The following is a 23,270-nucleotide window of genomic DNA, read 5'->3' on the forward strand; positions in this document are numbered from 1 at the left end:
ACTAGGATAGAACTTGGTACAGAGTAGACACTCAGTAGTTATTTGTTGAATAAATAAGTGAATATGCTCACATTTCAAAGTCTGAACTGTAAGTCCAGAAAATTGATTCATTCACTGCAGCCCAGAATTGAGACTCAGTGGAAGTGGTTCACATTAAACTCACAAGACACTAATTTTTAAGCCATATTTCAATTTCATTTACCGTCAGCAGGTTTCCCCCTTATAAAGCTAAATCACGATCTTCCTGCTTGGTAAGGGTAGAAAAAGAGAATGTCTATTGAAAGAATCATAATGACAAACATGAAGTCAATGGGATACTTGCATCTCTACTAGGTATCTGCTGAAAGCCTGTAGGTTAGTTTGCCCTTTCCTCTGGAGACTGTCAAAATCTTGTTCTTTCCTATTCCTATATTTCACCTTTTTGTTAACATTTGTTTGTTTGTTTGAAGATACAAGGTAATACAGATGACTACATTACCACTTGGGAAATACAGTCTTGCTTTCCTGAGACTTCACCTTGTGGTGGCTGGTTGTACCTGGCATCCTCTTAGCTACTTATTTACTATTTCCTACTTCAGGTTACTGCGACAATGCTTTTACAAGTAATATAATTTTTTAAAGTGTCTTTCTTTGGGACCCAGATGTATTTTCCTTTTGGGACTACCTGTCATGAAGAGAAACAATGGCCTGATGGGCAGGTTTTTCCTGGGGAAAAATATCCAGTTCTGCGTAGAAATTTATTCATGCAATCATTCAACAGTTACTGTTTCCCCCAAAATAAGACCTAGCTGAACAATCAGCTCTAATGTGTATTTTGGAGCAAAAATTAATATAAGAGCTGGTCTTACTTTACCGGAAGACCGGGCATAATATAATACTGGGTCTTATGTTAATTTTTGCTCCAAAAGACACATTAGAGCTGTTTGTTCAGCTAGGTCTTATTTTCGGGGAAACACGGTAAGTGCCTACTATTGTCAAATGCAGACTTAAATATAGCAGAGCTTAAGATCTCAAGATTTGTGGTCTTCCCTCCAGAGTGCTGTCATCAGCCACCAACTCCCAGTCCCTGAGAGTCTTGTTCCAACTTCTAAAGCCCTGGGAAAGAGTCTTTCTATTATCATTGCATTAACAACTTGCCTCAAAACTTAAGAGGCTTAAGATACCTCTCACAGATCTGTGGTTTGACTGGTCAGCTCTTGCTTGGGGTCTTCCGTGGTGATGTTGAAATGGTAGTTGGGGATGAATCATCTGAAGGCTCAACTAGGCTGGATGTCCAAGATGGCTTCTTTACTCCCATATCTGGAGTCTCTCTCTGCAGGAATAGCTGAAACAGCCAGAGGTGGCTGAGTATTTCTTTTCTTAAACAGCCTCTCCATGTGGTTAGCGTGAAATAGCACATGGTGGTCATAGGCTAGTAAAGACTTCTTAAATGGCAGCTGACTTCCACCAGAGTGAGCATTCCAAAAAGCATAGGTGGAAGCTGCAAGGCTTGTGACAGCTAACACTGGGTGTCACTTCTGCCCTATTCTACTGGTCAAAAATGAGTCATAGGGCTAGTCCAGGACTCAAGGGAAGGAGACCACATAAGGGCCTGAATAACTCTTCATTGAAGGACCATCGTTAGAGACTAGCTACCAGAGAATTTGAGGATTCCACTGGGTTCCTTATACCCCATCTAAGGGCAGATCCAGATTTCATATTGTTTGATGCGTAAATTATACAATTTGGAGGGCTTTCTTTAAAAATGGAGGAGCCCATGCAATGAGAGGCCCTGAAGTTAGAGCTTCATTAACTTCAGTTAATCTTCCTCTGACCGCCTTTCCCAAATCAGCTGTGGTAAAGGAGCAAATGTGGCTTTGGGGGCCCACCTACATCTGTGTTCTAGGACAATTTCCAGACAAGGAGGAATTGTGAGCTTTCCCCACCCCTCACCAGAAGTGTCCAGTGTTCAGTTCAATATAATTAGATCATTTTTATGTCTAGAACCCAGGTCTCCTGACTTCCAACAGGGAATTTTCAAATACACCATGTTCCACAGTATTTTAAAATTTATTTGTATTTTTTACCAAAAACATGTGGTACAAATTTCTTTTTTTAAATCTTACTATTCTTTCTATACCTTTCTCCTCTGGCTGCTCCTTAAATATTGATGTCCTTCAAGGTGTCTTCTCATTCTATCCTATCTGCAGATGGCCTCTTTCACATGATTCCATCCACTGCCATAATCAGGTCCTCCTAATTCTCTATCTGTAGCCTCGGCTTGTCCAGTTCCAAACGTGTAGTAGGCATTCTATCTGGATGACCCCCAGGAACATCAAGATCTATGAGCCAAAACTTTATTCCTGATTGTGATGACAGGCACTATACAGCCATTTTCAAAAACATTTATTGAGCATTTGCCACATGCCAGGCACTGGAACTACAGTATTAAGTAACACAGACAAGGTAGGTGCCTGCTCTCCAAACAGACTTAAGTCAACAAAGTCATTAGAGACTGTGATAAATGCTATGACAAAACAGTGATGAGATAGAGTAACTGGGAAAGGTCCCTTGCAAGAGGGAGATCAGGGAAGACCTTCCTGCAAAGATCACATTTGAACTTTGATTTGAAGGAGGAAGAAAAGCCAATCGTGCAAAGAGGTGTGGAAAGAGCACTGTAGGCAGAAAGTCCACAAATAGGAAAAGGCTTAGTAGCCTTAGAGAGACAGCAGCAATGAAGTTAATGAGAGAGAATGGCATAAGGGGGCTGGATGGAAGTAGGAGTTAGACTATGCAGGGCTTTACAGGCCACAGTAAGGAGCTGAATTTTACTGTAAAAATGATAAGCCACTAAAGGGATTTCAACTGGAAGGAAGGGGTGTTACAATCTGGTTTACATTTTTAAATAAGCAAATTGCCTGGTATGTAGTGAATGGACTGCAGAGAGGGAAGAGTGGAAGAAAACCAATTGGGAGGTTATTATAGTGGGAGAGTCTAGAAAAAGCTTGGATTAAGGTGGTAGCAATATGGAGGTAATTAAAAGGATTCAAGATTAATATTGAAAGTAAATCACAGGGTTTGGTGATAGATTGAACTTAGGAGGTGAGAGAGGAAGAAAGCAAGGATAACTCCCAGGTTTCTGATGGAAGCACCTATAGGTAGGTGTCACTACCACCCAAGCTCTTTTCCCCACCCACTCCATATCCAGTCAGTCACTGTTTAGTCAGGGTTATCCAGAGAAACAGGACCAATGGGATGTGTGTATATTTAGAGATTTATTTTAAGGAATGGCTCACCAGATGGTGGGAGCTGGCTAGTCCAAAATCTGCAGGGCAGGCCAGCATGCTGGGGACCCAGGGAAAAGTTGATGTTGCAGAGTCCAAGGGCAGTCTACAGCCAGAATTCCTTTTTCCTCAATGTTCCTAAGGTTGATGGGATGAGACCCATCCACATAATGGAGGGTAATCTGCTTTGCTTTCAAAATCTACTGATTTAAATATTAATAACATACGACAGGGGCTGGCCAGGTGGCTCAGGCGGTTGGAGCTCTGTGCTCCTAATTCCGAAGGCTGCCAGTTCGATTCCCACATGGGCCAGTGGGCTCTCAACCACAAGGTTGCCAGTTTGATTCCTCGAGTCCAGCAAGGGATGGTGGACTCCACCCCCTGCAACTAAGATTGAATATGACACCTTGAGCTGAGCTGCCACTGAGCTCCCGGATGGCTCAGTTGGTTGGAGCGTGTCCTCTCAACCACAAGTTTGCCGGTTCGACTCCCGCAAGGGATGGTGGGCTGCGCCCCCTGCAACTAGCAACGGCAACTGGACCTGGAGCTGAGCTGCGCCCTCCACAACTAAGATTGAAAGGACAACAACTTGACTTGGAAAAATGGCCTGGAAGTACACACTGTTCCCTAATAAAGTCCTGTTTCCCTTCCCCCAATAAAATCTTTAAAAAATAACATACGACAAATACATATAATATGTGACCACAAACTGGGTACCATGGCCTACTTAAGTCATAAGTTGATACAAAATTAACCATCAGTCACTAAATTCTGTTGATTTTTACCCTTAAATATTTCTCAATTGGTTCCTTCCTCTCTGTTACCATTGCCTGATTTGAGGCTTGTGTTCTCATTTAATTAATTAAAAAATATTAATTTATATATTAGACACTGTGCCAAGTGCTGGAGATACGACTGAATAAAAGATTGCTCTAGGGACCTTACATTTCTTACGTTTTAGGGTTTCCCTGCTTTCTGTCTTGCCTCCTTCCAATTCATCTTTATGAATGGATGTCTGTGTATCACTGCCTCTCACACTTTAATATGCAGAATCACCTGAGGATCTTGTTAGAAGGCAGATTCTGATTCATTAGGTCTGGGATGGGGCCTGAGAGTCTGCATTTCTAACAAGCTCCCCAGGTGTTGCTGCTGGATTGGGAACAAACTGAGTAACTGAGCTGTAGAATACCTCTTAAAAGACCATCTTTACAAAATGTGTATTTGTAGACTCTCTGAAAGAGATGAAGAACAAGAAATGGGGAAAATGGTTACCAGTAGAAAGAACAGAAGGGCTGATCATTGCATAAAGCCTTTTATAAACTGAATTTCGTACCAAGTTAAGTGTATTACATATTGGAAAACAAATTAAGAAAGCAACTAAAACAAAATATCAAACTATTCATCTCAAAAACCTTGCAGTGTAGCCCACTGACCCACATGGCAGAATGCAATTTAGCCTATCTGAAGCCTTTTATTATAATCAGTTTACCTGTTTAGTTTATCTTCAATTTCGCCACTTAGGTCAGGGACCACTTGCGTTCTTTGCGGGAAATGCTCTGGAGCAAATTTCACTTGGTCTTTCAAACTCGTTTTCGCAGCGTTTACCTCGGGAAGCCTTTCACGCATCCTCCCGCTCCCCTCCCCCCGCCCCGCCGTTAAAGTTACATTTTTACATTTAACCTCACAATGCTTCCTTCTGTTGCAGTCATCACACTATGTCGAAGTTTATTTACACGTCTATCTTGGCTGCTTGATGGTGCATTCCATGGGGACAAGACTAGAGTTTATGCCCAGCGCAAACCGAGTTCCGAAGTTGTTCTGCGAAAGAATGAATCATGTATGTACTGGCCTGAAGAGGCTCACAGGGAAAATCCTCGAGCACTGGGGCTCTCTTCGGTTCCTTCGTGACTACCTCGAGGCAAACGTGCGGAGAGCTGAATCCGAGCACCCAGTCTGGGAAGGTTGCCAGGAACGCCGCCCTCTCCACTCGCCCGTCCCGGGAGCACCACGAACGCCAGCTTCCAGAGGGATGTCCCCTCCCCCTGAGCACGACTGCACCCTCCGGGTGTCGGCGAGGCGCGTCCACCTCCCCTACAGGCGCGCATGGATTTCGGAGCCCGATTCCGAGCGTGGCGTGGAGAGGCTGGAAGTCTCTTTGGCATCCGCCAGCAGCCACCGGCTGCGATCAAAGTGACGGATCGGTTGGGGCGTGGCAGTGGTAGGCAGGAGAGGTGTGGCGAGGACAGGCTAGGGCCAAGCACCTAGGCAAGGGACCGTCGTAACTTCCCCACACTTACGTTTCCTTACCGGGTCTCAGCCTGGCGTGGCCATCTCCTGGCCGCTTCGTCTCTCTCAGCCCCAACAGTCTCCAGGACTGTCCGGCGTCGCGGGCACTGGACACTGGGACACGCCCTCCCACGCGACCCCGGCTCCGAAAGCCACGTCCCACGCCCCATTCCCGCGCGCGCGCGCGTCACCACCGCCGCCGGCGCCGCCGGCAGAGGGGCGGGGCCTGGGCTCCGGCGTAGAGTCAGCCACGGTCCCAGCCTGCCCCGCGCGGGCCAACGAGAGCAAATCCAGTGACTCACCGCCGCCGCGCCAAGTCCTCGCTGGCTCTCCGCTCACACACGCTCACACCCGGCTCGAGATGGCGGCGGCAGCGGCAGCGGCAGCGGCGGGGGACTCCGACTCCTGGGGTGAGGAGAAGTTCCGGGGGAAGGGCCCGGGCCGGCGCTGGCCGCACGCCGAGGCAGGCACTAACGTGGTTCACTCTCTTCCGTAGACGCGGACACGTTCGCCGTGGAAGACCCGGTGCGAAAGGTGGGGGCCGGCGGGGGCACCCCCGGCGGAGACCGCTGGGAAGGCGAGGACGAGGACGAGGACGTCAAGGTGGGTGCAGGCTGGGGTTCCGGGCAGCGCCGGAGCGGGCTGACGCGGTCTGGGGCGGGGTTGCTCGCCGAGAGGCGGGCGGGTGGACTCTGGGCCCAGGGGCGCCGCCCGGGCCTGCGGGCCGTGAGTCCAGGCACGAGCATCGAGCCCAGCGGTGTCCTCCTTCCCCTCCGCACGCGGGCCACATGGGCCAGAGACGGGCAGTGTGGCCTTTCGGATTTCCTTGGCGAGGGCGGCAGCGGTGGCCCCGGCGTTTCTTTTAAAAAGGTCGGCGCCCCGGCCTGGATCCCACCCGCCAACTGGCGACGGGAAGGTGACAGCAGCGGCCGGGCCAGCCCACGTGCAAACTTCGCAGTCTGGGGCTGCTCGCCGAGGTGAGACTGGGAAGTTGGGTATTGCGCCTCCATGGCTACCATATGGAAAAATCTTACAACCCACCGGCCTTTTTGAGCTGAGGTCTCCCCAGGGCTAAAAATTCATTTATGTCTCCGAAGGCCCGTTTGTACAGTTTGAACAAGTAGATGAGTGAAATATTATGGCTTAATTATAACCTTTTTCCGCACGAGAAATAGAAGCAGTAAAGTGAAATAACTTTTAGCCTCCCTCCCTGTACACTGGTAAAAGGATGAACTGAGTACTGAGGTAGCCAGAAGTTATTGGTCAGAAACCTGGGTAGTCCACACAGCAACCCTGAAAAATGTAGAGTTGACAGAGTGACTTATTAATTTACACACGAACGTCGCCTAAGGAGATAGCAAGGTGGTTAGAGTAGAGAGAGGACCAGTTTTTTGTTTTTTTTTGTTTTTCTGTGTCTTGTAGATTGTTCTTGAAAATTCCTGCGGGGCTCATCTGGCTTCAGATGAGATTATGACTACTGTATTTTTTAATAGTTTCAAAAGTCTCAAGCCCAGAATGTTAAGACTCTTATTAACAGAATTCTCAAAATCGTTCATTTTGTACAGATAGTTTTATATGAATTAGAAAATGGTATTTTGTGGTTTAGATTCATTTAGTGAATATTTTACTTTATTCTACCTTTCAGCATATACTCAGAGCCCTACAAGTCCTTCTGCTTGGTTTGAAAAAGTTTAAGCTAGATAATCAGTGTTCACTTAATATTAATACTGCTTTTGTTTGGATTTTACCCTTTTCTCCTGAGTCTGCTGAGGTGAATGTCCAATTTATCGAACAGCCTGAGGTTCAGGAATGATGGGAGCTTTGCACACACTGGGTTAATAAATGAGTACTATTGTGAAGCTCTTTCTAGTTAGATGTAGTATAGACTTGGGAATGGATTGTGTTAACAGCTTCATTGCAAGATACTAGTTACCTCTACATTGTAGGGGATTTTGTGTTGAGTCTTTAGTTCAGAGTTGTCCTTTCACTTTTTCTATGCATACTGGATGCGGCAGTTAAGACATCCATTATGAAAACGGGGAATAAGTTATCAAATGAAAAGAAAAGATTAGAGAAATGGGTGGATGGAGGCGGAAATACCAGAAAATGAAGTTTGAATGGAGTAGTCTGCACTGATATTATAAAGTAGACTGTCTGAGATTATTGAACCTAAATTGTGTCAATCCTGATAGATATAATTCTGACCACTTGGAACTAATTTTGGTGATTTACAAGTTGTAAGGGACCATGAAGGTCTTCTTGTCCAGTCACTCTTTCAGGCACAATTTCTTTTATACAAATAGCTTCTTTTACATAAACTTTGAAGTTGACCTTGGAGAAGAAAGCTAAACTTGTTCGTTTTATTTCTGAGTTGAAATTTTGGTTTATTTCTGTTGAGTCTCTCCAAAATTCCCAAGATACGGTATCCATGTAGTAGTTTGATTCTTGGGCTCTGCAATCAGACAGACTTGGCTTTATATTGTTATTGTTGGCTCGATATTTTCTGTATTTGTGGTCATAAACAAGTTTTCTAATCTTTCTGTTCTAGTTCCCCAGTCTGTAAATGCCATCATTATAGGAGCTGTCTCAGGGATAATTTACATTTTAGTATGTGGAGCATTAAGCAGAGTTGCCTGGGACTTGGTAGCCACTCAAATGTTAATTCTCTTTTACTTCAAGATGTCTTAATTTTTCTGGCTAATGGAAGTATGCTTAGGTGTTTAGATTTAGTATCTGGGGTTTATTTTGTGCCATATTTTGTGATTTCCTAAGCTCAGAAGGAGTAAGTTCGCTCCACAGTAGCTGTTTACTGTGAAGTTTGTGTTCTGAATAGAATGGCCATGTTTATCAAGCAAGTTTTTGATTGTTCAGAGGTTACCAATCTAGAGTTAAATTTTTGTCACCTTGGACAATAGTAATACTGAATTTCTTATTTCTAATGTTTTAGTACCTAATCCTTTTGTAAAGAGATGCACACAATGCTTAGTTTCCATGAGGTCCAATAATCATAGTCCTTAATACAATATGTGAATTTTTAAGTCTTCAAAAGGTATGTAGAAACAGTAAGTTCTTCAGTTTATGTCAGTATCAAGTGTTTAACTTTAAAGAATATAGATTTAATGTCATTTGTAATGTCCTGAGAAATGAAAATTAAGATCTTTGTTACAGTAATTTGCTCCAGTAGTTTACTGTCTTTCCATAGACATTATAGCATTTTGCTGCCTCCTTGACTATTCAAAAAGCTGGCAGTGGCAGAAGTGGATTTAGGTGAAAATGTAGAATTGCTAATATTCATGGGGTGGGGGTAAAGCCTATGCTTCTTCCCAGTTATAAAAGGTGAGAACTAGGGAGTGTACTTTCCTGCCACTTTGGCTTTATTATACTTTTCTTACTATACTGATGTTATGCAGAGGCAGTGGGAGGAATTGTTCACTTGTTACATATCACTGGACTCCTTTCCCGTTGCTGGAATGATGTGTAGGCTGTGTTGACAAGAAGGCAACCCACTTCAAGCAGGGACAATACAAGTTTTACTACATTTTACTAGTCTCCGAGCATTTCGATAGAACAGATTAGAAGCTAGATGTATTCAAAGGGTGTAGAATTTGTTTTGTGAAAACTTCTCCTGGCTGTGTTCAAGTATTTCAGGCATTTGCTTCTATAATGTTATTATAAAATTTCTTAAAAAGATCCTAGAGAACTGACTTAGTTGAAAGCTGCTTGCCTCATCCTACCCATTGAACCATCTGTTAGGACCCTATGTGGGATGATAGCTTAAATCTACCACAGTAAAGACATTTTTCAAGCATTGGAAACAGCATATCTGAAGATCTGTATTTCAGAGAAATGGGAGATTGTTGGGAACTACTCAGAAGGTGGGCATTTTGCGAGCAAATGGGAGTATGTGTAACTTACAAAAAATTCCAAACATTACAGAAGTAGAAAGAAAAGTTTAATAAACCCATGGTCAGTCTTAATTCTTATATAGCCCCACTTACTGCTCTCCTCCCCCAACCAGATTATTTTGAAGAAAATCTCAATTATATCATTTCCATATCTTGACAATTTTTATAAATGTAAGTTTTTAGTTAGGAAGCATGTTTGTTATTGAAAAATGTTTACCTAATGTATTTGTCATGCTGGACCACTGAAAATAAATAAGCCACTTGTTTAGAGGTCTGTGTCTTGATTGTGATCTTGCTTAGCCAGGAATTTAAAGTGAAATTGATTCATAACGATTTTGAATATGAGACAGGTAGGCATTGCGATGGGATGCAACTGAGTACTGAGCCATCATACATAGTAGGATGTTAAAAACTTAATGAATTGAGTTAAATGAATGACTTGGCTTCTAGAGATCAGCATAGTTCTGAGCTGATGGAAGAACATTTGAACTTTTGAAAACTGAACTTTGCTGGGAAGTCCAGCCTTGCCAGGAACTCATTACAGAGTTCTGAGGCCTCGCAGAGCAGGTCAGTATAACTTACGGAACACCAGTAAAAGGCTTTTTTCCTGCCAGAGGTTGTGCTTTATCTAAACTAACTAACGAAAAAAAGGGGGGAAGGATTGTATGTTAGTTAGTGGGCTGTTGCTATGGGGCAGAAGAATTTTACTGCTCTTTTGAAGCTACTTCTATTTGGCGATCTATAAATATATCTTGCTTAAGTTGGAAAGCATTTTCAGCCCTAAATGTGTTCCCTCATAGCATGTGACATTCTGTAGTTGTATATGATAAAAATGACAGACCAGCCAACTACTGGCCACATTGTTAGAAATAAAAGGAAAGCAGGGTTTAAAATTTTTCTGTATTTTCAATTCTTAGTTCAATTGGGAAGCAGGTTTTAAACTTGAAAAGCAGCCATCTCTTTCAGAGAAATGGTTCAAATGATGTAGGGTGTGTATCTGTAGGACAGGAGTATAGATAGATAAGTAAATATTTATAAAAAGCATCTGTTCTAAGCTAGCCATTTTAGGAGGGCAGCCTGAGTGATTCTTTTGGAGATAAATTGGATATAACAGAAGATTTATTGGCTACCAAAAATAACTGGATAAGGAATTTAACTGGATATTGATAGGTAGTTTCTTGAAGCAAATAACCATTTAGGGCTTACTAAATTATAGACTCACTCCATTTTAAATGTTAATTTTATGTGTTTCTCTAGGAATCCTTTTTGCATTTTATCTGAATTTATTGTCAGCATTTACAAAGTCCTGATGTTTACAGAAAATTTGGCAGATTTAGACATTCTACTTTACATTTACTTTTAGGGCACCTGCAAATTTTATAACTAAGGAAACAAAAACTCTTTTAAGTTCCTGGGCAAAGCTACCTGGCCTTTTGCTTTTGGGATTATATTTATTTGGAAATGTGACCAGTCTCTTTTTTGCTGACCTCACTCTGCTCCGTTCTTTAGGGACTTGTCCCCAGTATGGTAGTGACTTCAGGGCAAGACTAGTCTCAAGCTCTCTGGGGTGAGGGCAACAGACAAGAAAGACATGCCTTTCCGTGGTGCTTTTATGAACCGAGGAGCAGGTATGGTGGTTCCCAGGACCTGTTAGGAACCACCGCTTATGCTACTAAAATCCACTCTGTTATGGAATTCTAGGAAGCCTTCTTAGGTCTGGCTCATGGGACAGTTTAACTTGACTGTCTGGGGTAAAGTTTATGCTTTGATGGGGAAACCAGGGACAGGGACTTAGGTGGGACATAGAGTTATTGTTAATGAGATGGGGGTGGTGGGGGTGGTGTTTTACTGGGACAGGGAATTGAGGAACATCAGCATTGAACAGAAATGCTCCTCTGCTGTACCTGTTTCTCTGTGTTGGAGTTATTGGGATTGAGCTGCTCATTTTCAGCCTTACCTCTCCCCACTTAGCCTCCCAGTACCTGGGGCTGCTAGACTAGTTTCTGAAAATTAGTAGAAAACTGTCACAGGCAATTTGATACGGTAACTGATAACATTTATAGCTGGGTATTATCTCCTTAGTATGTGCCATCACCCTTCTCTTTGATGGGATTCCCTGCGATTCCAAGGGAGCTCATTCAAAACTAATTGAAAGAACACATTTTGGTGGGGAGGAACCTAGTTTCCAGATAGTTATTTTATACTTCAGGACTCAGGTAAGAAGTCATGTTTACTGTGACACTTTAAAGGAACTTTGGCCCATTCAGGACAGTTTCCCTCACTATTCTTCACTGAGGTTGTGGGATAGCTGTCCCTGGGTCTTAGTGTCCTTGTATGTAAAATGGGGATAATACCACCTTACTTACAGGACTTTGGTTAAGTGTGTTACATGTAAAGCTCTTTGCACAGCACCTGGTGCAGAGCACTCACTAAATGCTACCTATTACTATTATCATCACTATTGTTAAGAGTTATAAATACGCAACCCTGGCAGGAAGCAAATGCTCCTATCTGAAGCACGGCCTAAGCAGCATGTCACTCACAGACCCACCTGTTCTATGTTCTGTGAAGATTAAAACAACAAAGAATGCCTGGTAGTTAAGTTTTATTTTTAGCTCTCTGGTTCTTTTTGTACTATGGTGTATTGATATAAGAAGGTAAGTAACCCAGCAAGGTAATGCAAACATTTGCTTTCTATTTTCTAACTCTAGTCTCAGATGTCTAAACAATGACTAGCTGTTTTGCTTTCAGTTTGTTAACTCTGAAACTGGGGGTTAAATTGCCAAGATAAGGTGATTAAAAAAAAATTTTTGCTTTGCTTTTATACAAGTTCTTCCTACTCTGCTTGCAGACCCTATGGTAGCCTTAGCTAGGAATTTTTTGTTTCTTTGGTGGACTTAACAGATTTTTAAGAATCAAGGTTTGGTTAGTTTATATACCTAGACTGATTCAGGTTTATGATCTGTCTTGTTAGAAAACCAGAAACTTGGCGTCATAGTTATGGCACATTAGTCAGCCTCCGCATCTTCCAGTAGCGTCAGGGCCTCCTGTGGCTCAGCGTCAAATGGCGTGTCATGGTGTGCCTGGTGGTTGCCGAGACAATGACCAGTCTACCTATAGATTAAAGCCCTGTTTAAATACAGGGCTGTGTCTGTCCTTATTAACCTCAAGCCTTCTTAATTCTGGAGCCTTTAGAAAATTGGTTGATAATTGGTTTATTTTTAGTTCAATGACTGTGTTAGGCACAGAAAAGACTAGAGCATAGATCCACCTTAACGTGCCCCACCCAATTTAGGGAGTGTGTTCCATGAAGCTCTGGGTTAGTTCCTGACTCCTCTTAAATACTGTGCTTCAGTATTATGTAGATTTAATTCATTAACCAGGGTTGTGTTATATGGAATATTGTTTGAAATAACTGAGCCATTGGCTAGAATGTTGGATATTTCTACATTTGGGAAAGTAAGTATAAAGTCCTCAATTTTTTATTTGGAAACAAATGAATTACTTTAAGAGAGACTATTGGTTTGGTTTAGTTGTGTTTTAATCGTTAATGGAGAGCCTTTTTTATGGAATTAGACTAGTTTGATATAAAAGTTCATATGGAAAAACTAACGTGCAAGAAAGACCAGGAAAACATTAAAAAACCTGAAAACTTTCAGGAGGCGGCTAGCCCTAGCCTACATAAAAACATACTATAAAGCCTCTGTAATTAAAGCAGTATGATACTGGTGTATGAAGAGACAATAGACCAGAGGGAAAGGATAGAAAGCAGAAATAGACCAAGTACCTATGAAAATAGAGTATGTGGTAAATGACGGGTTAAAGGTGGATTTTTTAATAAACGATGCTGTGATGACTAGGTACCCATTTGGAAAAAGATAAAATTAGATCCATACTTCACACTATACAAAAGAAACTCCACATGGATCAGGTATCTAAATGAAAAAACAATGAAGTCATATACATGTTCTAGAAGAAAATTCCTTGCTGTAAGAAAATCAAGAGGCAATAAAAGATTGATAAATTTTACTGCATAAATGTAGTGGGGTGCATAGCACTTCATTGGGGAAACACTACAGGCATTTCCATTAAGAGAAGAACAGACATTATATCTGCTGCTATCGACAGGTTTAGCTAGTGCAGTTAGATAAAAGCAATCAACTGTGAAGGCATAAGAATTGATAAGAAGTAAAGCTTTCTCTTGTTTGCAGATGATATGGTAGTATACCTGGAACACCCTAGAGAATCAATGATAAAACTAAAGTAGTAAGGGAGCAGGATGTAAAATTAACATATAAAAACTAATAGCTTTTCTATGTACAAATAATAACCAGTTAAGAATACATAAAAGGAAAAAAACCCTATTTATAGTAGTAACAGAAGATGAAATACTTGGGAATAAACCTAAAGAGAAATGTGCAAAACCTCTAGGAGAAAAACTTTAAAATAAACACTCCTTGAAAAATAACAGACGTCGCCTTGAACAAATGGAAAGACAGCCCTTTTTCTTGGCTCGTGCAGCTCTACATTATAAAGATGTCAGTTCTCCAGCATTAATTTATAAATTTAATGCAGTACCAAAAATAAATAAATGAAATACAACAAGTTTGTTTCTGTGGAGTTAGACAAGTTGATAATAAAGTTCACATGGAAAAGTAAACATGCAAGAATTATTAATGGAGGTCCTTTCTTTAGGATAACTGGGATGATGAAGAAGATGAAAAAAAAGAGGAAACAGAAATAAAACCAGGTAAGCCACTGGGGTTCCTCTATGTTTGGTTTTCTATCTTGTTGAGCATCTGGTGCTTATTTTAAGACAATTGACAGAATGCTCACAAAATTGAAAATTTTGGTATTGAGAAACCAAACATCCTTCCATTCCCACCTTATTCTTTTCCTGCGTCTCTTTTTCTCCTCTCAAAACATAATCAAATTAGATGCTTGCTGTTTCTTTGTTTGAGTGCTATTGTAAGGAGGAAAGAGTAAAGGGTATGGCATCATAGTTAAATGATCTAAGTCCTGCCTCAAGGACTGGGGAAATATGAAGGGAGACAATTGGATCTTAGGGGTCAGGTTAGAGAATTGAAAGGAAGAGCCCCAGAACTTTCCCATTCTTATTTGTCGGAAATCACCATATGAAATTGGAGCTGGGGAGGTTTGGTGTCTTGAAGTACCCAAGTATGTCCATCTCATCCACAAACTGGAAAATACTCAAGATAACTAATTAAAACATTTCTTTACTTTCAGAAGTCAAAATTTCAGAAAAGAAAAAAATAACAGAGAAGATAAAAGAGAAAGAACGGCAACAGAAGAAAAGGCAAGAAGAAATTAAAAAGAGGGTAGGTACTACTCATTTTCCAAAATACAGAACTTTCACATCAGTAGTGGTAGTGTCTTAACCGGTAGCAAATATTACCTAGCAATTGGAAGGGGTTTGTAAAGACTTTAAATGGACACCACCAGATAAGTGAATCCTCAAACTGAATTTGTGGTTTTTGCAAAAACCAAGCCCAGAAGCTTTATGTATTAGAATGCCTTTTAAGTTTTCACAAACATTCGCGAACAGTCATGATGATGTAGTGACCACCGTCAGTGATTTTTTTTTTTTTTGCCAGTGCCTGCAGTTCTTTCTAGTTGTGATTAGTCTTTATTTGCATTGTACTTTAGTGAAATACAAAAAATATCTGTTTCTCTGCCATGTGCTGTGTAAGTGTTTTTGTTCTTGATTATTTGGAGCAAGATCAAGAGTACTGTATTAATTTGTTTTCTGATAAAAAACACATTTACGTAATTCAAAAATAAAATATTAAAAAGCACTTCTATCACTCATTTATCCTGTTTCCCTCTATCCCATAAGTAAATGTTGGTTTATGTCTACAAGGTGTCTTTATGTGTTTGGCTACAATTATATATTCTTATTCCTTCCCTTTTTAAATAGTTTTTCACCTTGCTTTAGTTTACTTAATATATTGTGGCGATCTTTCCATATCAGGTTATAGAGAACTTCCCCTCCTTTTTTATTAATACTTTTCATTAATAAAAATTTCAAACAAAAGAGCAAAAGTCTCAAAATGAATAATCATATACATCACCTAAATTTAACAGTTAATGTTTTGCCACTTTTGCTTCTATTCTTTTTCACTAAAATATGATCAAATAACAAACTTTATGCATTTTACAATTGTCCCAAAATGTGTTTTACATATGGTTTGCTCAGACAAGGACCTTGCATTGCATTTGGTTGTTAATGTATCCTAAATCTCCTTGAGCGTTTCTCTGTCTTTCTCTTTAAAATGACATTGACTTACTGAAGAGAGCAGGCCAGTTCAGGTAGAACATCCCACCTTCTAGATTTGTCTGATTGCTTCCTCGTAGTTACAAGTTCCTGTACCTTGGGAGTTAAGTCTGAAAGTTTGATTGGATTCAGATTAAACACTTTAAGTTGGAGTACTTTAGAGGTAATGCTGTGTGCTTCATATTGCATCATATCACATCAGAGCCATGTAATGTCTGTCCTATTCTTAGTGATGCTAAAATTGATCACTGGGTTAAGGTGGTGACAGCCTGATCCTTCTAAAATTACATAGTTCTTCTTGGAGGTAATCCAGTTTCATCTTAACTTCTCACCCAGTAGTTTTGTATCGTTGATAATCATTCCCTACTTACTTCACAAGGTATTGCAGAATGGTGATTTTTCTCATTCTGTGACTTTTCTTCCATTTTTTTATTGGCTGGCTTCTTTCACTATTTGGTTACTTTGGATATGGTTTGTACTAGAAAGGAAGAGTAAAAGCTTAATTCCTTCTTTTTAATTATAAATTTTCAGAGTAAGGAGGGGGGAGTAGTAACTTCAAGTGGTGGAAAATGAGGGATTTTGTGGGTTTTTAAAAAGTTTTGAGTAAATTTATGGACTTACAGGTTTTTATAAATTCATTGTGTTCTACTAAGGTACGGTGATTATTCTTTTTGATGCTCAGATTGCCCCAACTTTGGCCAGGGAAGTCCCTTTAAGTAGTTGCTATCTTTATCCTTCTGACAGAACTCTAATAGTCTTTGAAAGCTTCCTTATTACTTGGCACAATAAGAAGTGCCAGGCTCACCTAGTAAACTCTCTTCCTTAAGCCTGGAATCAACTTCTGTGAGGTTTCTTTTAGTGGGAAATGATATTTAGAGGCCAACTCTAGGTACTTGTAGTACTCAGTATTATTTGGGTGGCCTTGCCATCTAGACCCCTTTTCATAGATGAAGCTAGGAAATTGTGTGTGTGTGTGTGTGTGTGTGTGTGTGTAATCGTTGGTTTATATTGATATTTTATTCTAACAATCTTGGTTTCTAATGTTAACATAATTGTTTTTCTGCAATACCAATATTGCTAACAATGTAAGCTACTGAATGAAGTTTAGGATTTCCTTGCAATTCTTACTGGGCTTGGAATATATCCTACTAAGGATGTATAATTATATCCTGGATTCTAAAGTCATTTGAATTATCTTTCCTGTGTGTCATGTCTAGGTTGATGATGTACATTTTTGTTTCAGTTTGCAATTTTAAGGTTTTCATTTAATTTATTTTTTAAACATGAAATATGTTCAGAAATCAAAAGTTGTGTTGATTGGATATTTCTTGGTCATTGAAGTTAGAATTATATTTATTTGTATCTTGATATTAGTCCCTAACATAAACCTTAGTTTGAGTGTACTCAGTTTATCTTAGGCCAAGTACTGAGTTAAGATACACGTATATTTCGTTTTGAATGCAGGAAATGACATCCAGGTCTACTATTACAGTTAAGTCAAAATATTTCCCTTTTTCTTTCTAGAAAGTACTGTGAGGTTTCCTAACTAGGCATAGTAACTTTCTCACGTCATCTTCTCCATTACAAATAAAATGACCTATTTCAGAAGTTGACTTCTGTGTCAAAATCTTTAAACTGCACAGGTATGGATAACCATGAATGGCACTAATTCCCGTCACTTTTTTCCACACTGATAAACATTATTGACAATTTCTCCTCATAGAGTAATACATATTTGTTGTGGAAAATTCTGTCACAGTACACAGAAATGATATATAGTAAATTATTAACTGTCTTCTCAGAGGAGTGTGATTGGAATATAAGTGACTTCTATTGTGTGTTTTTAAATTTTAGAATGATAATGTACTACTTTTTAAAAATAGTACAAAGTAATATAAAAAGATAAATAAGGGGAAATGTTTTTCTGATTGTTTGGAAAAAAATATGTTTTTATGTCTGCATAGCATTGTCATGCCATACTTTATGTAATCGTTCTGTTGAACATTTAGGTTTTTTCTAAATTTATTTGAAATTATAAGTAATCCTTTATTGGACATCCTTGTGGTTAAAATTTGTGTGCATCTTTGGTTTCTTAAGATAAATACCGAGAAGTGGAATTATTTGATTAAAGCATATGAAAATATTCTAAGACTTAATACATGTTACCAAGTTTCCCTAAGACTGTTTCAATATATAGTGTTAGCAGCAGTGAGTGTGAGAGTGTCATTTTCACCTTGTCTACAATCTCAATTTCTTATTATTTTTTTTTTTTAAATAAAGGCTATAGAAATAAACCCAGTCTTCCTGGATTCGAATCTCAGCTGTCCCCAAACCAGTTGTGTTAACCTTCTGTTACCACGGGCAGGTTGCTTAACCTCTCTGTGCCTCAGGTTTTTTACCTGTAGTATTAGGATAAGACTATCTAAAGTGTTTGGAAGAAAGCTGAAATACAGTATGTAAACACTTTTATATTAAATGTTTGCTATTTATATGTGCTTAAAAAAAATTCATACAATACAGATATATTAAGCCTACCCATCATAATCCCAGGCCTTTTAAAACTTCATTTCTGTCTCATTTTAGTTAGAAGAACCTGAAGAATCTAAAGTGCTAACACCAGAAGAACAATTAGCAGATAAACTACGGCTAAAGAAATTACAGGAAGAAGCAGACCTTGAATTAGCAAAAGAAACTTTTGGTAAGTGGGGGCGTGTGTGCAGTGCAGTATCGAGATTCCAGGTGAATACTGTGAAGTCTTACTACAAGTTAGGAAAGTTCAGGAAATACCCCTTTTTTTAAGAAACATGATACTGGCTGATTTAGATACCAGAAAGCAGTTTTTAGTCTCTATATTTGAGATTTCATTACTTAAGGTAGAGTGAGATACATGTTCAGATTTTTTTATAATTATGTTTCAAGTATCAAATAAAAGATTATTAAGATAAAAAGTCATTGGACCCAAATAAAGTATGCTGCTACTTTAAATGTATTCATCAGCTGGATGAAATTTCATTGAAATGTGAGGCCTGTGGCTTTGAAATTTCAATACTGAACTGCCTGTAGGGCTGTCCTGTTGTGTTCGGTCTGGATGAGACTCAGGCAATAGCGTGTTAGTCCCGTGCCGGCTTTCAGCTTTGGCGGTGCCTTCTTGTGCTAAGGGTAGTGTCTTTCTGCAGCCCTTCTTGGCCCTCACCATGCCCTGTCTTTAGGGGGCTTTCGTTTCTCTGTGTCATACCTGCAGCTGTGGTTAGTGCATGAGATAAAGACATGTTCGGGATCCTGTAAATGGGTAAGTTCAGAGTGTACCAGGGGACGAGTTACATGGCACAGAAGATAAAAATAGGAAACAGAGCCAGAGAAAATTAAAACCTCTCATTTTAACCAAATTCGTTGTTGCTATCCCCTATTGAGTACTTTGCAGAGTAGATCTAGTCCCCCCCACACACACACACACCCTCCTCTAAAACAGATCAAGCAGGCTGACTGGAGTGATCACTCTCCTTTCCACGGGAAGTGTGACCTTATCTTTCAGTGGGTCACTAGCAATGTCAGGAGTGGCTGTGGGTGCTCCTCAGCACTGGTGTGTGCTCGGAGTGTCTTAACTGCACTTGTTTCATTACGGAAGGCACTCAGCTTGTGTCGTCATAGGATGGTAAAAGCCACCCATGTGTTTACTGAGAGAAGGGTTATTGCGGTACCCACAAATCCTAATATGGGACACCAATTACAGATGAAAAGGCAAAAATATACAGTCATCATTTGGATAATAGAATTTCAATATGTATTTCATACTAAAATACTGAATCAGTGATATTGTTAACTAATTTACTTGACTACTGAGGAGGATACAGAAGTATACTGTTTCTTAGTCTAGAATCCTTTTAGGACAGATTAATTTTTCTATTGGGATTTAATACATGGTATGCTCCTGCTTAGCTTCTGGAGTTAGCTGGATACTTTGACAGGAACCATCTTTTCTTTGCTGTTTTCCTTCTCTCCCCATTTTACTGTGGGCTGTTTCAGACAAACGGTTAAGAGCATCATTTTGTGCCAGGGACTCCTTTGGTAGTCTCGTGAAGCCTATGGGTCCTTCTTAATATGTTTTTAAATGCATAAAATAAAATAGACTGGATTTTATTTACAAAGGAAACCTGTTATATTGAAATAGGTATCAAAATATTAAAATAACTTGTTCTATAGTAATTAATGTGCTTCTTTATTAATGCATTAAATAAGATCTAAGTAATGATGACTGAAAAACGTTTCAAGATATCTGAAACAACTGTAACGTGATACAAAAGTATTGGATCGCTATTGGGAGCAGTCCAGTTTTGCTAGTACCATTGTGATTTGTTGCCTATTATCAAAATGGAAGGAAATACTAAATTAGAGGTTAGTAAAAATAAAGCTGTAATCTTCTCATCCAGACTCACAGACCCCCCCCCTGAATTCTATTAAGGACTCCAGTGGGCCCAGGTTAAGAAGCTCTGCTTTAGAATGAAATAACGGTTATTCAGATAGCTAATTGGTTTATAAACTTTTAAAAATCTGATATTTCCAGTGTTCCCTTTCTCTTACAGGTGTTACTAATACAGTTTATGGCATAGATGCTATGAACCCATCTTCAAGAGATGACTTCACAGAGTTTGGAAAGTTACTAAAAGATAAAATTACACAATATGAAAAGTCACTATATTATGCCAGTTTTTTGGAAGCCTTAGTTCGAGACGTGTGTATTTCATGTAAGTAATTCTAATCTCTGTCCCCTGTGGGTGGATTTTAGTAAGGGCACATCATACTCAGAAAGATGGAGGTTAACTTTTTGGGAGACGGATGCTATAATAGACTTAGGATTTGCTTTTTAGCAGTTACTGAGGAAACGTTCTGCAAATATACAATGAGTTTGAGTGGTTTTCCGTAATGTTTTTACAGTGGCTTTCCAAAGAGACATCTGAGGTTTTTGGCACAGGAGTTAATAAAAAACTAGCTTATTTTATCTAATTAGATCTTCAAAGGGGCTAGGAAGTGTCTTTGGGGAAATGTTCTCTGGGCATACAAGATTTTATTGCTGAAACCATAGCAAGTGTCTGTTCATTTTACAAATGAGGAAACCTGTGACCGATCAGGTGCAAGTTGCTCAGCAGAGCTGGCACCTGTCCTCTGGTCCATGGGTGTGGTGCCATGGCCTGCGAGGAGTCACATTTCAGGGGCAGGGTGTGTGGGAGTGACAACCTGGGTGATGCAGCACCAATGTGGAAAGATTCGTTTTGTTAGTATTTACTGTTTTTAAGACTGAGAAAAAGGAATTCTATATAATGGATTTTAAATTGAGTTTTCTTTGAGAAATTATTACTAAGTTGGGGGTTCTGAATTTGATCAGGAATATACCCATAGTTGATATTTTTTGTATATACTATTTTTCCTATTTTTGAAGGTGCTCTCTAATCAAAATTGAAAACTTTTTTAATAGTTAAAAACTGGTTGGTGTCTGTTTTCAGCTTTATGGTTTTATAAAGATGAAAGGATATGTTGCCCACTATACAGGCTTGTCTTCTAGTAGGACACTGAGATTTCTGAGATACCTACTATTTTCATTCTAGTTCCTGTGCTAGAAAATAGAGACCCCAAGGGGTGGGAGTGGTCAGCTGGAGGTTTAAGAATGGATGTGTTATGGAAAGGCATGGTTATCGTCGGTGTGTTTAGAGTGGTTAAGGAAGAATGGTAGGGAACACTGAGCTATAAAGACACGTGCAGTTTCTCTTTGGTTGAGCAATGGTGTCTTGCTGAGTTTGCCATTTTACTTTAAATAGTTCTGATTTGTCAGCTTGGCTATAGACTGAATGATTATTATGTCAAACAGGAGAAATTCATGGCCTTTTCAAAATTACTGAAGTTAATGATGGACTAATTAGATTTTGCTTAAAAATTAGTGGTATACTTTTTTCTTTTAGTGGAAATTGATGACTTGAAAAAGATTACCAATTCATTGACTGTGCTTTGTAGTGAAAAACAGAAGCAAGAAAAGGTAAGAACAAGCTATGTGGGGAAATGTTACATTTGGATGGCATTGTAGACATAATCTCAAGTGTAGTAGGAGCCCAATCTAAGAAACTTAAAAGTCAAGCAGTTCACCAATACTGTTTAAACTGGAATAGAACCGGAGTGTGAATGCCATCGCTGTCCTTTTGTTTACAGACATGTTCAGTCTTTTCTGAATTAATAGAAGCTGCCCTGGGTTAGGTCTGGGGTCTCCCTCAGAGAACTACAGTTTTCCTGGGACCAGAGGCTTAGGTGTCTGTGAGGGTTGCTATGCCAGGTAAGATGCCCATGGTAGATAAATGTCATAAATTAACTCTCCTTTATCTTTAGCAAAGCAAAGCCAAAAAGAAGAAGAAAGGTGTGGTTCCTGGAGGGGGATTAAAAGCCACGATGAAAGACGATCTGGCAGATTATGGAGGTTATGATGGAGGATATGTACAAGACTTCGAAGACTTCATGTGACATTTTATCTTCTCCTGGTGTCTTTCTGTTGCCCACAATCCCTTCAACATGTAGCACAACTTCCTTTCCTTTCAGTTCTGCCAAATGCTACAATCAGAAGTGCAGTATCTTTTGTGCTGGTTATTTAAATAACCCCTTGACACTTAGGTGCTAATGTGCAAATGAGGGAACTTGGAACTTGCTGCCAAGGGGTTAAAATTGGGAAACTCAGTTGCTACTAAATCATAGTTTTAAAAAAAACAAACCTAATAATGTTGTCATTGTTGCTATCTGATTCTATAGCAGCAGTCACTAAATTGGAAACAAAGGTTGCAACATGACAAAAAATTGTGTAGTATTTACCAGCACCATTGAGTAATACAGCCTTAACCATACCTCCTTGAACTACTTCATAACTTGTCAAGAAAAGCAGTTTGCAACGAGGGCAGTGGTGTGCACCTAGTATTAAAATTGCTTTGTCTTAAAATTGAGCGTGAGGATATTAAAAATACATTGTGAAGAAGACTGCTTATCTCAGAGTGAAGATACAGCGGCTGAAAAGCACTAGTTTGATACTTAAAAATTAAATGACCAAAACCCTCCATCTTTGAAGCTGAAGAAGGTAAACTCTCCATTATTGCATTACAAGCTGTGGAATCTCTTAAATGCATAGACTGTCTAGTTTATCAGACTATTCTACTGATGAAGTGCTTCAAATGGGGGAGGGAAATTCTACCTGTTTTATTTGCCTGATTTAAGTGTCTGAGAAACAAATCTCCTTTGTTCTCCTAGGCTGCAATGGAACAACTTTTAAACAGGGTTTTGGCATTTCCTTTCCTTTATAAAACATGCTCAGCAAGCTGCACCAGTTAACTACAGTTTGGTAAATTGTTATGTTAACAATTATGACATCTGCAATGTTTTATAAAGCAACTAATTTAATAAAATCACTATTGTGAGGACTTAAATTTTGTGTTACCTCCCAAGAGATATTTTTGGAGAGTACAGAACACAGCTCTTGGGACTAGAGTTCCCTATATA

The 23,270-nt window shown here is 39.7% G+C and overlaps 1 protein-coding gene across 1 annotated transcript; it reads left to right on the forward strand.

The window, feature by feature from the left end:
• Window positions 1–5,793: 5,793 nt before the first annotated feature.
• Window positions 5,794–23,197, forward strand: EIF3J (eukaryotic translation initiation factor 3 subunit J). Its single transcript, XM_019725318.3, has 8 exons — window positions 5,794–5,959; window positions 6,046–6,152; window positions 14,150–14,204; window positions 14,702–14,793; window positions 18,333–18,447; window positions 20,330–20,491; window positions 21,701–21,774; window positions 22,119–23,197. Exons 1-8 carry the CDS (start codon window positions 5,911–5,913, stop codon window positions 22,248–22,250), a joined length of 786 nt encoding a protein of 261 aa, XP_019580877.1. The 5' UTR covers window positions 5,794–5,910; the 3' UTR covers window positions 22,251–23,197.
• Window positions 23,198–23,270: the final 73 nt, after the last annotated feature.

This window comes from Rhinolophus sinicus, chromosome 3 (genome assembly GCF_057876585.1).
Source record: "Rhinolophus sinicus isolate RSI-liver-muscle chromosome 3, RSI-T2T, whole genome shotgun sequence".
NCBI classification, from domain to species: Eukaryota; Metazoa; Chordata; class Mammalia; order Chiroptera; family Rhinolophidae; genus Rhinolophus; species Rhinolophus sinicus.

Coding starts and splice junctions, on each gene's coding strand:
- EIF3J (XM_019725318.3), top strand. CDS start 5,911: ATGGCGGCGGCAGCGGCAGCGGCAGCGGCGGGGGACTCCGACTCCTGG. Junction 14,794..18,332: donor AAGAAGAAATTAAAAAGAGG/GTAGGTACTACT, acceptor GTCTCATTTTAG/TTAGAAGAACCTGAAGAATC. Junction 18,448..20,329: donor ATTAGCAAAAGAAACTTTTG/GTAAGTGGGGGC, acceptor TTTCTCTTACAG/GTGTTACTAATACAGTTTAT.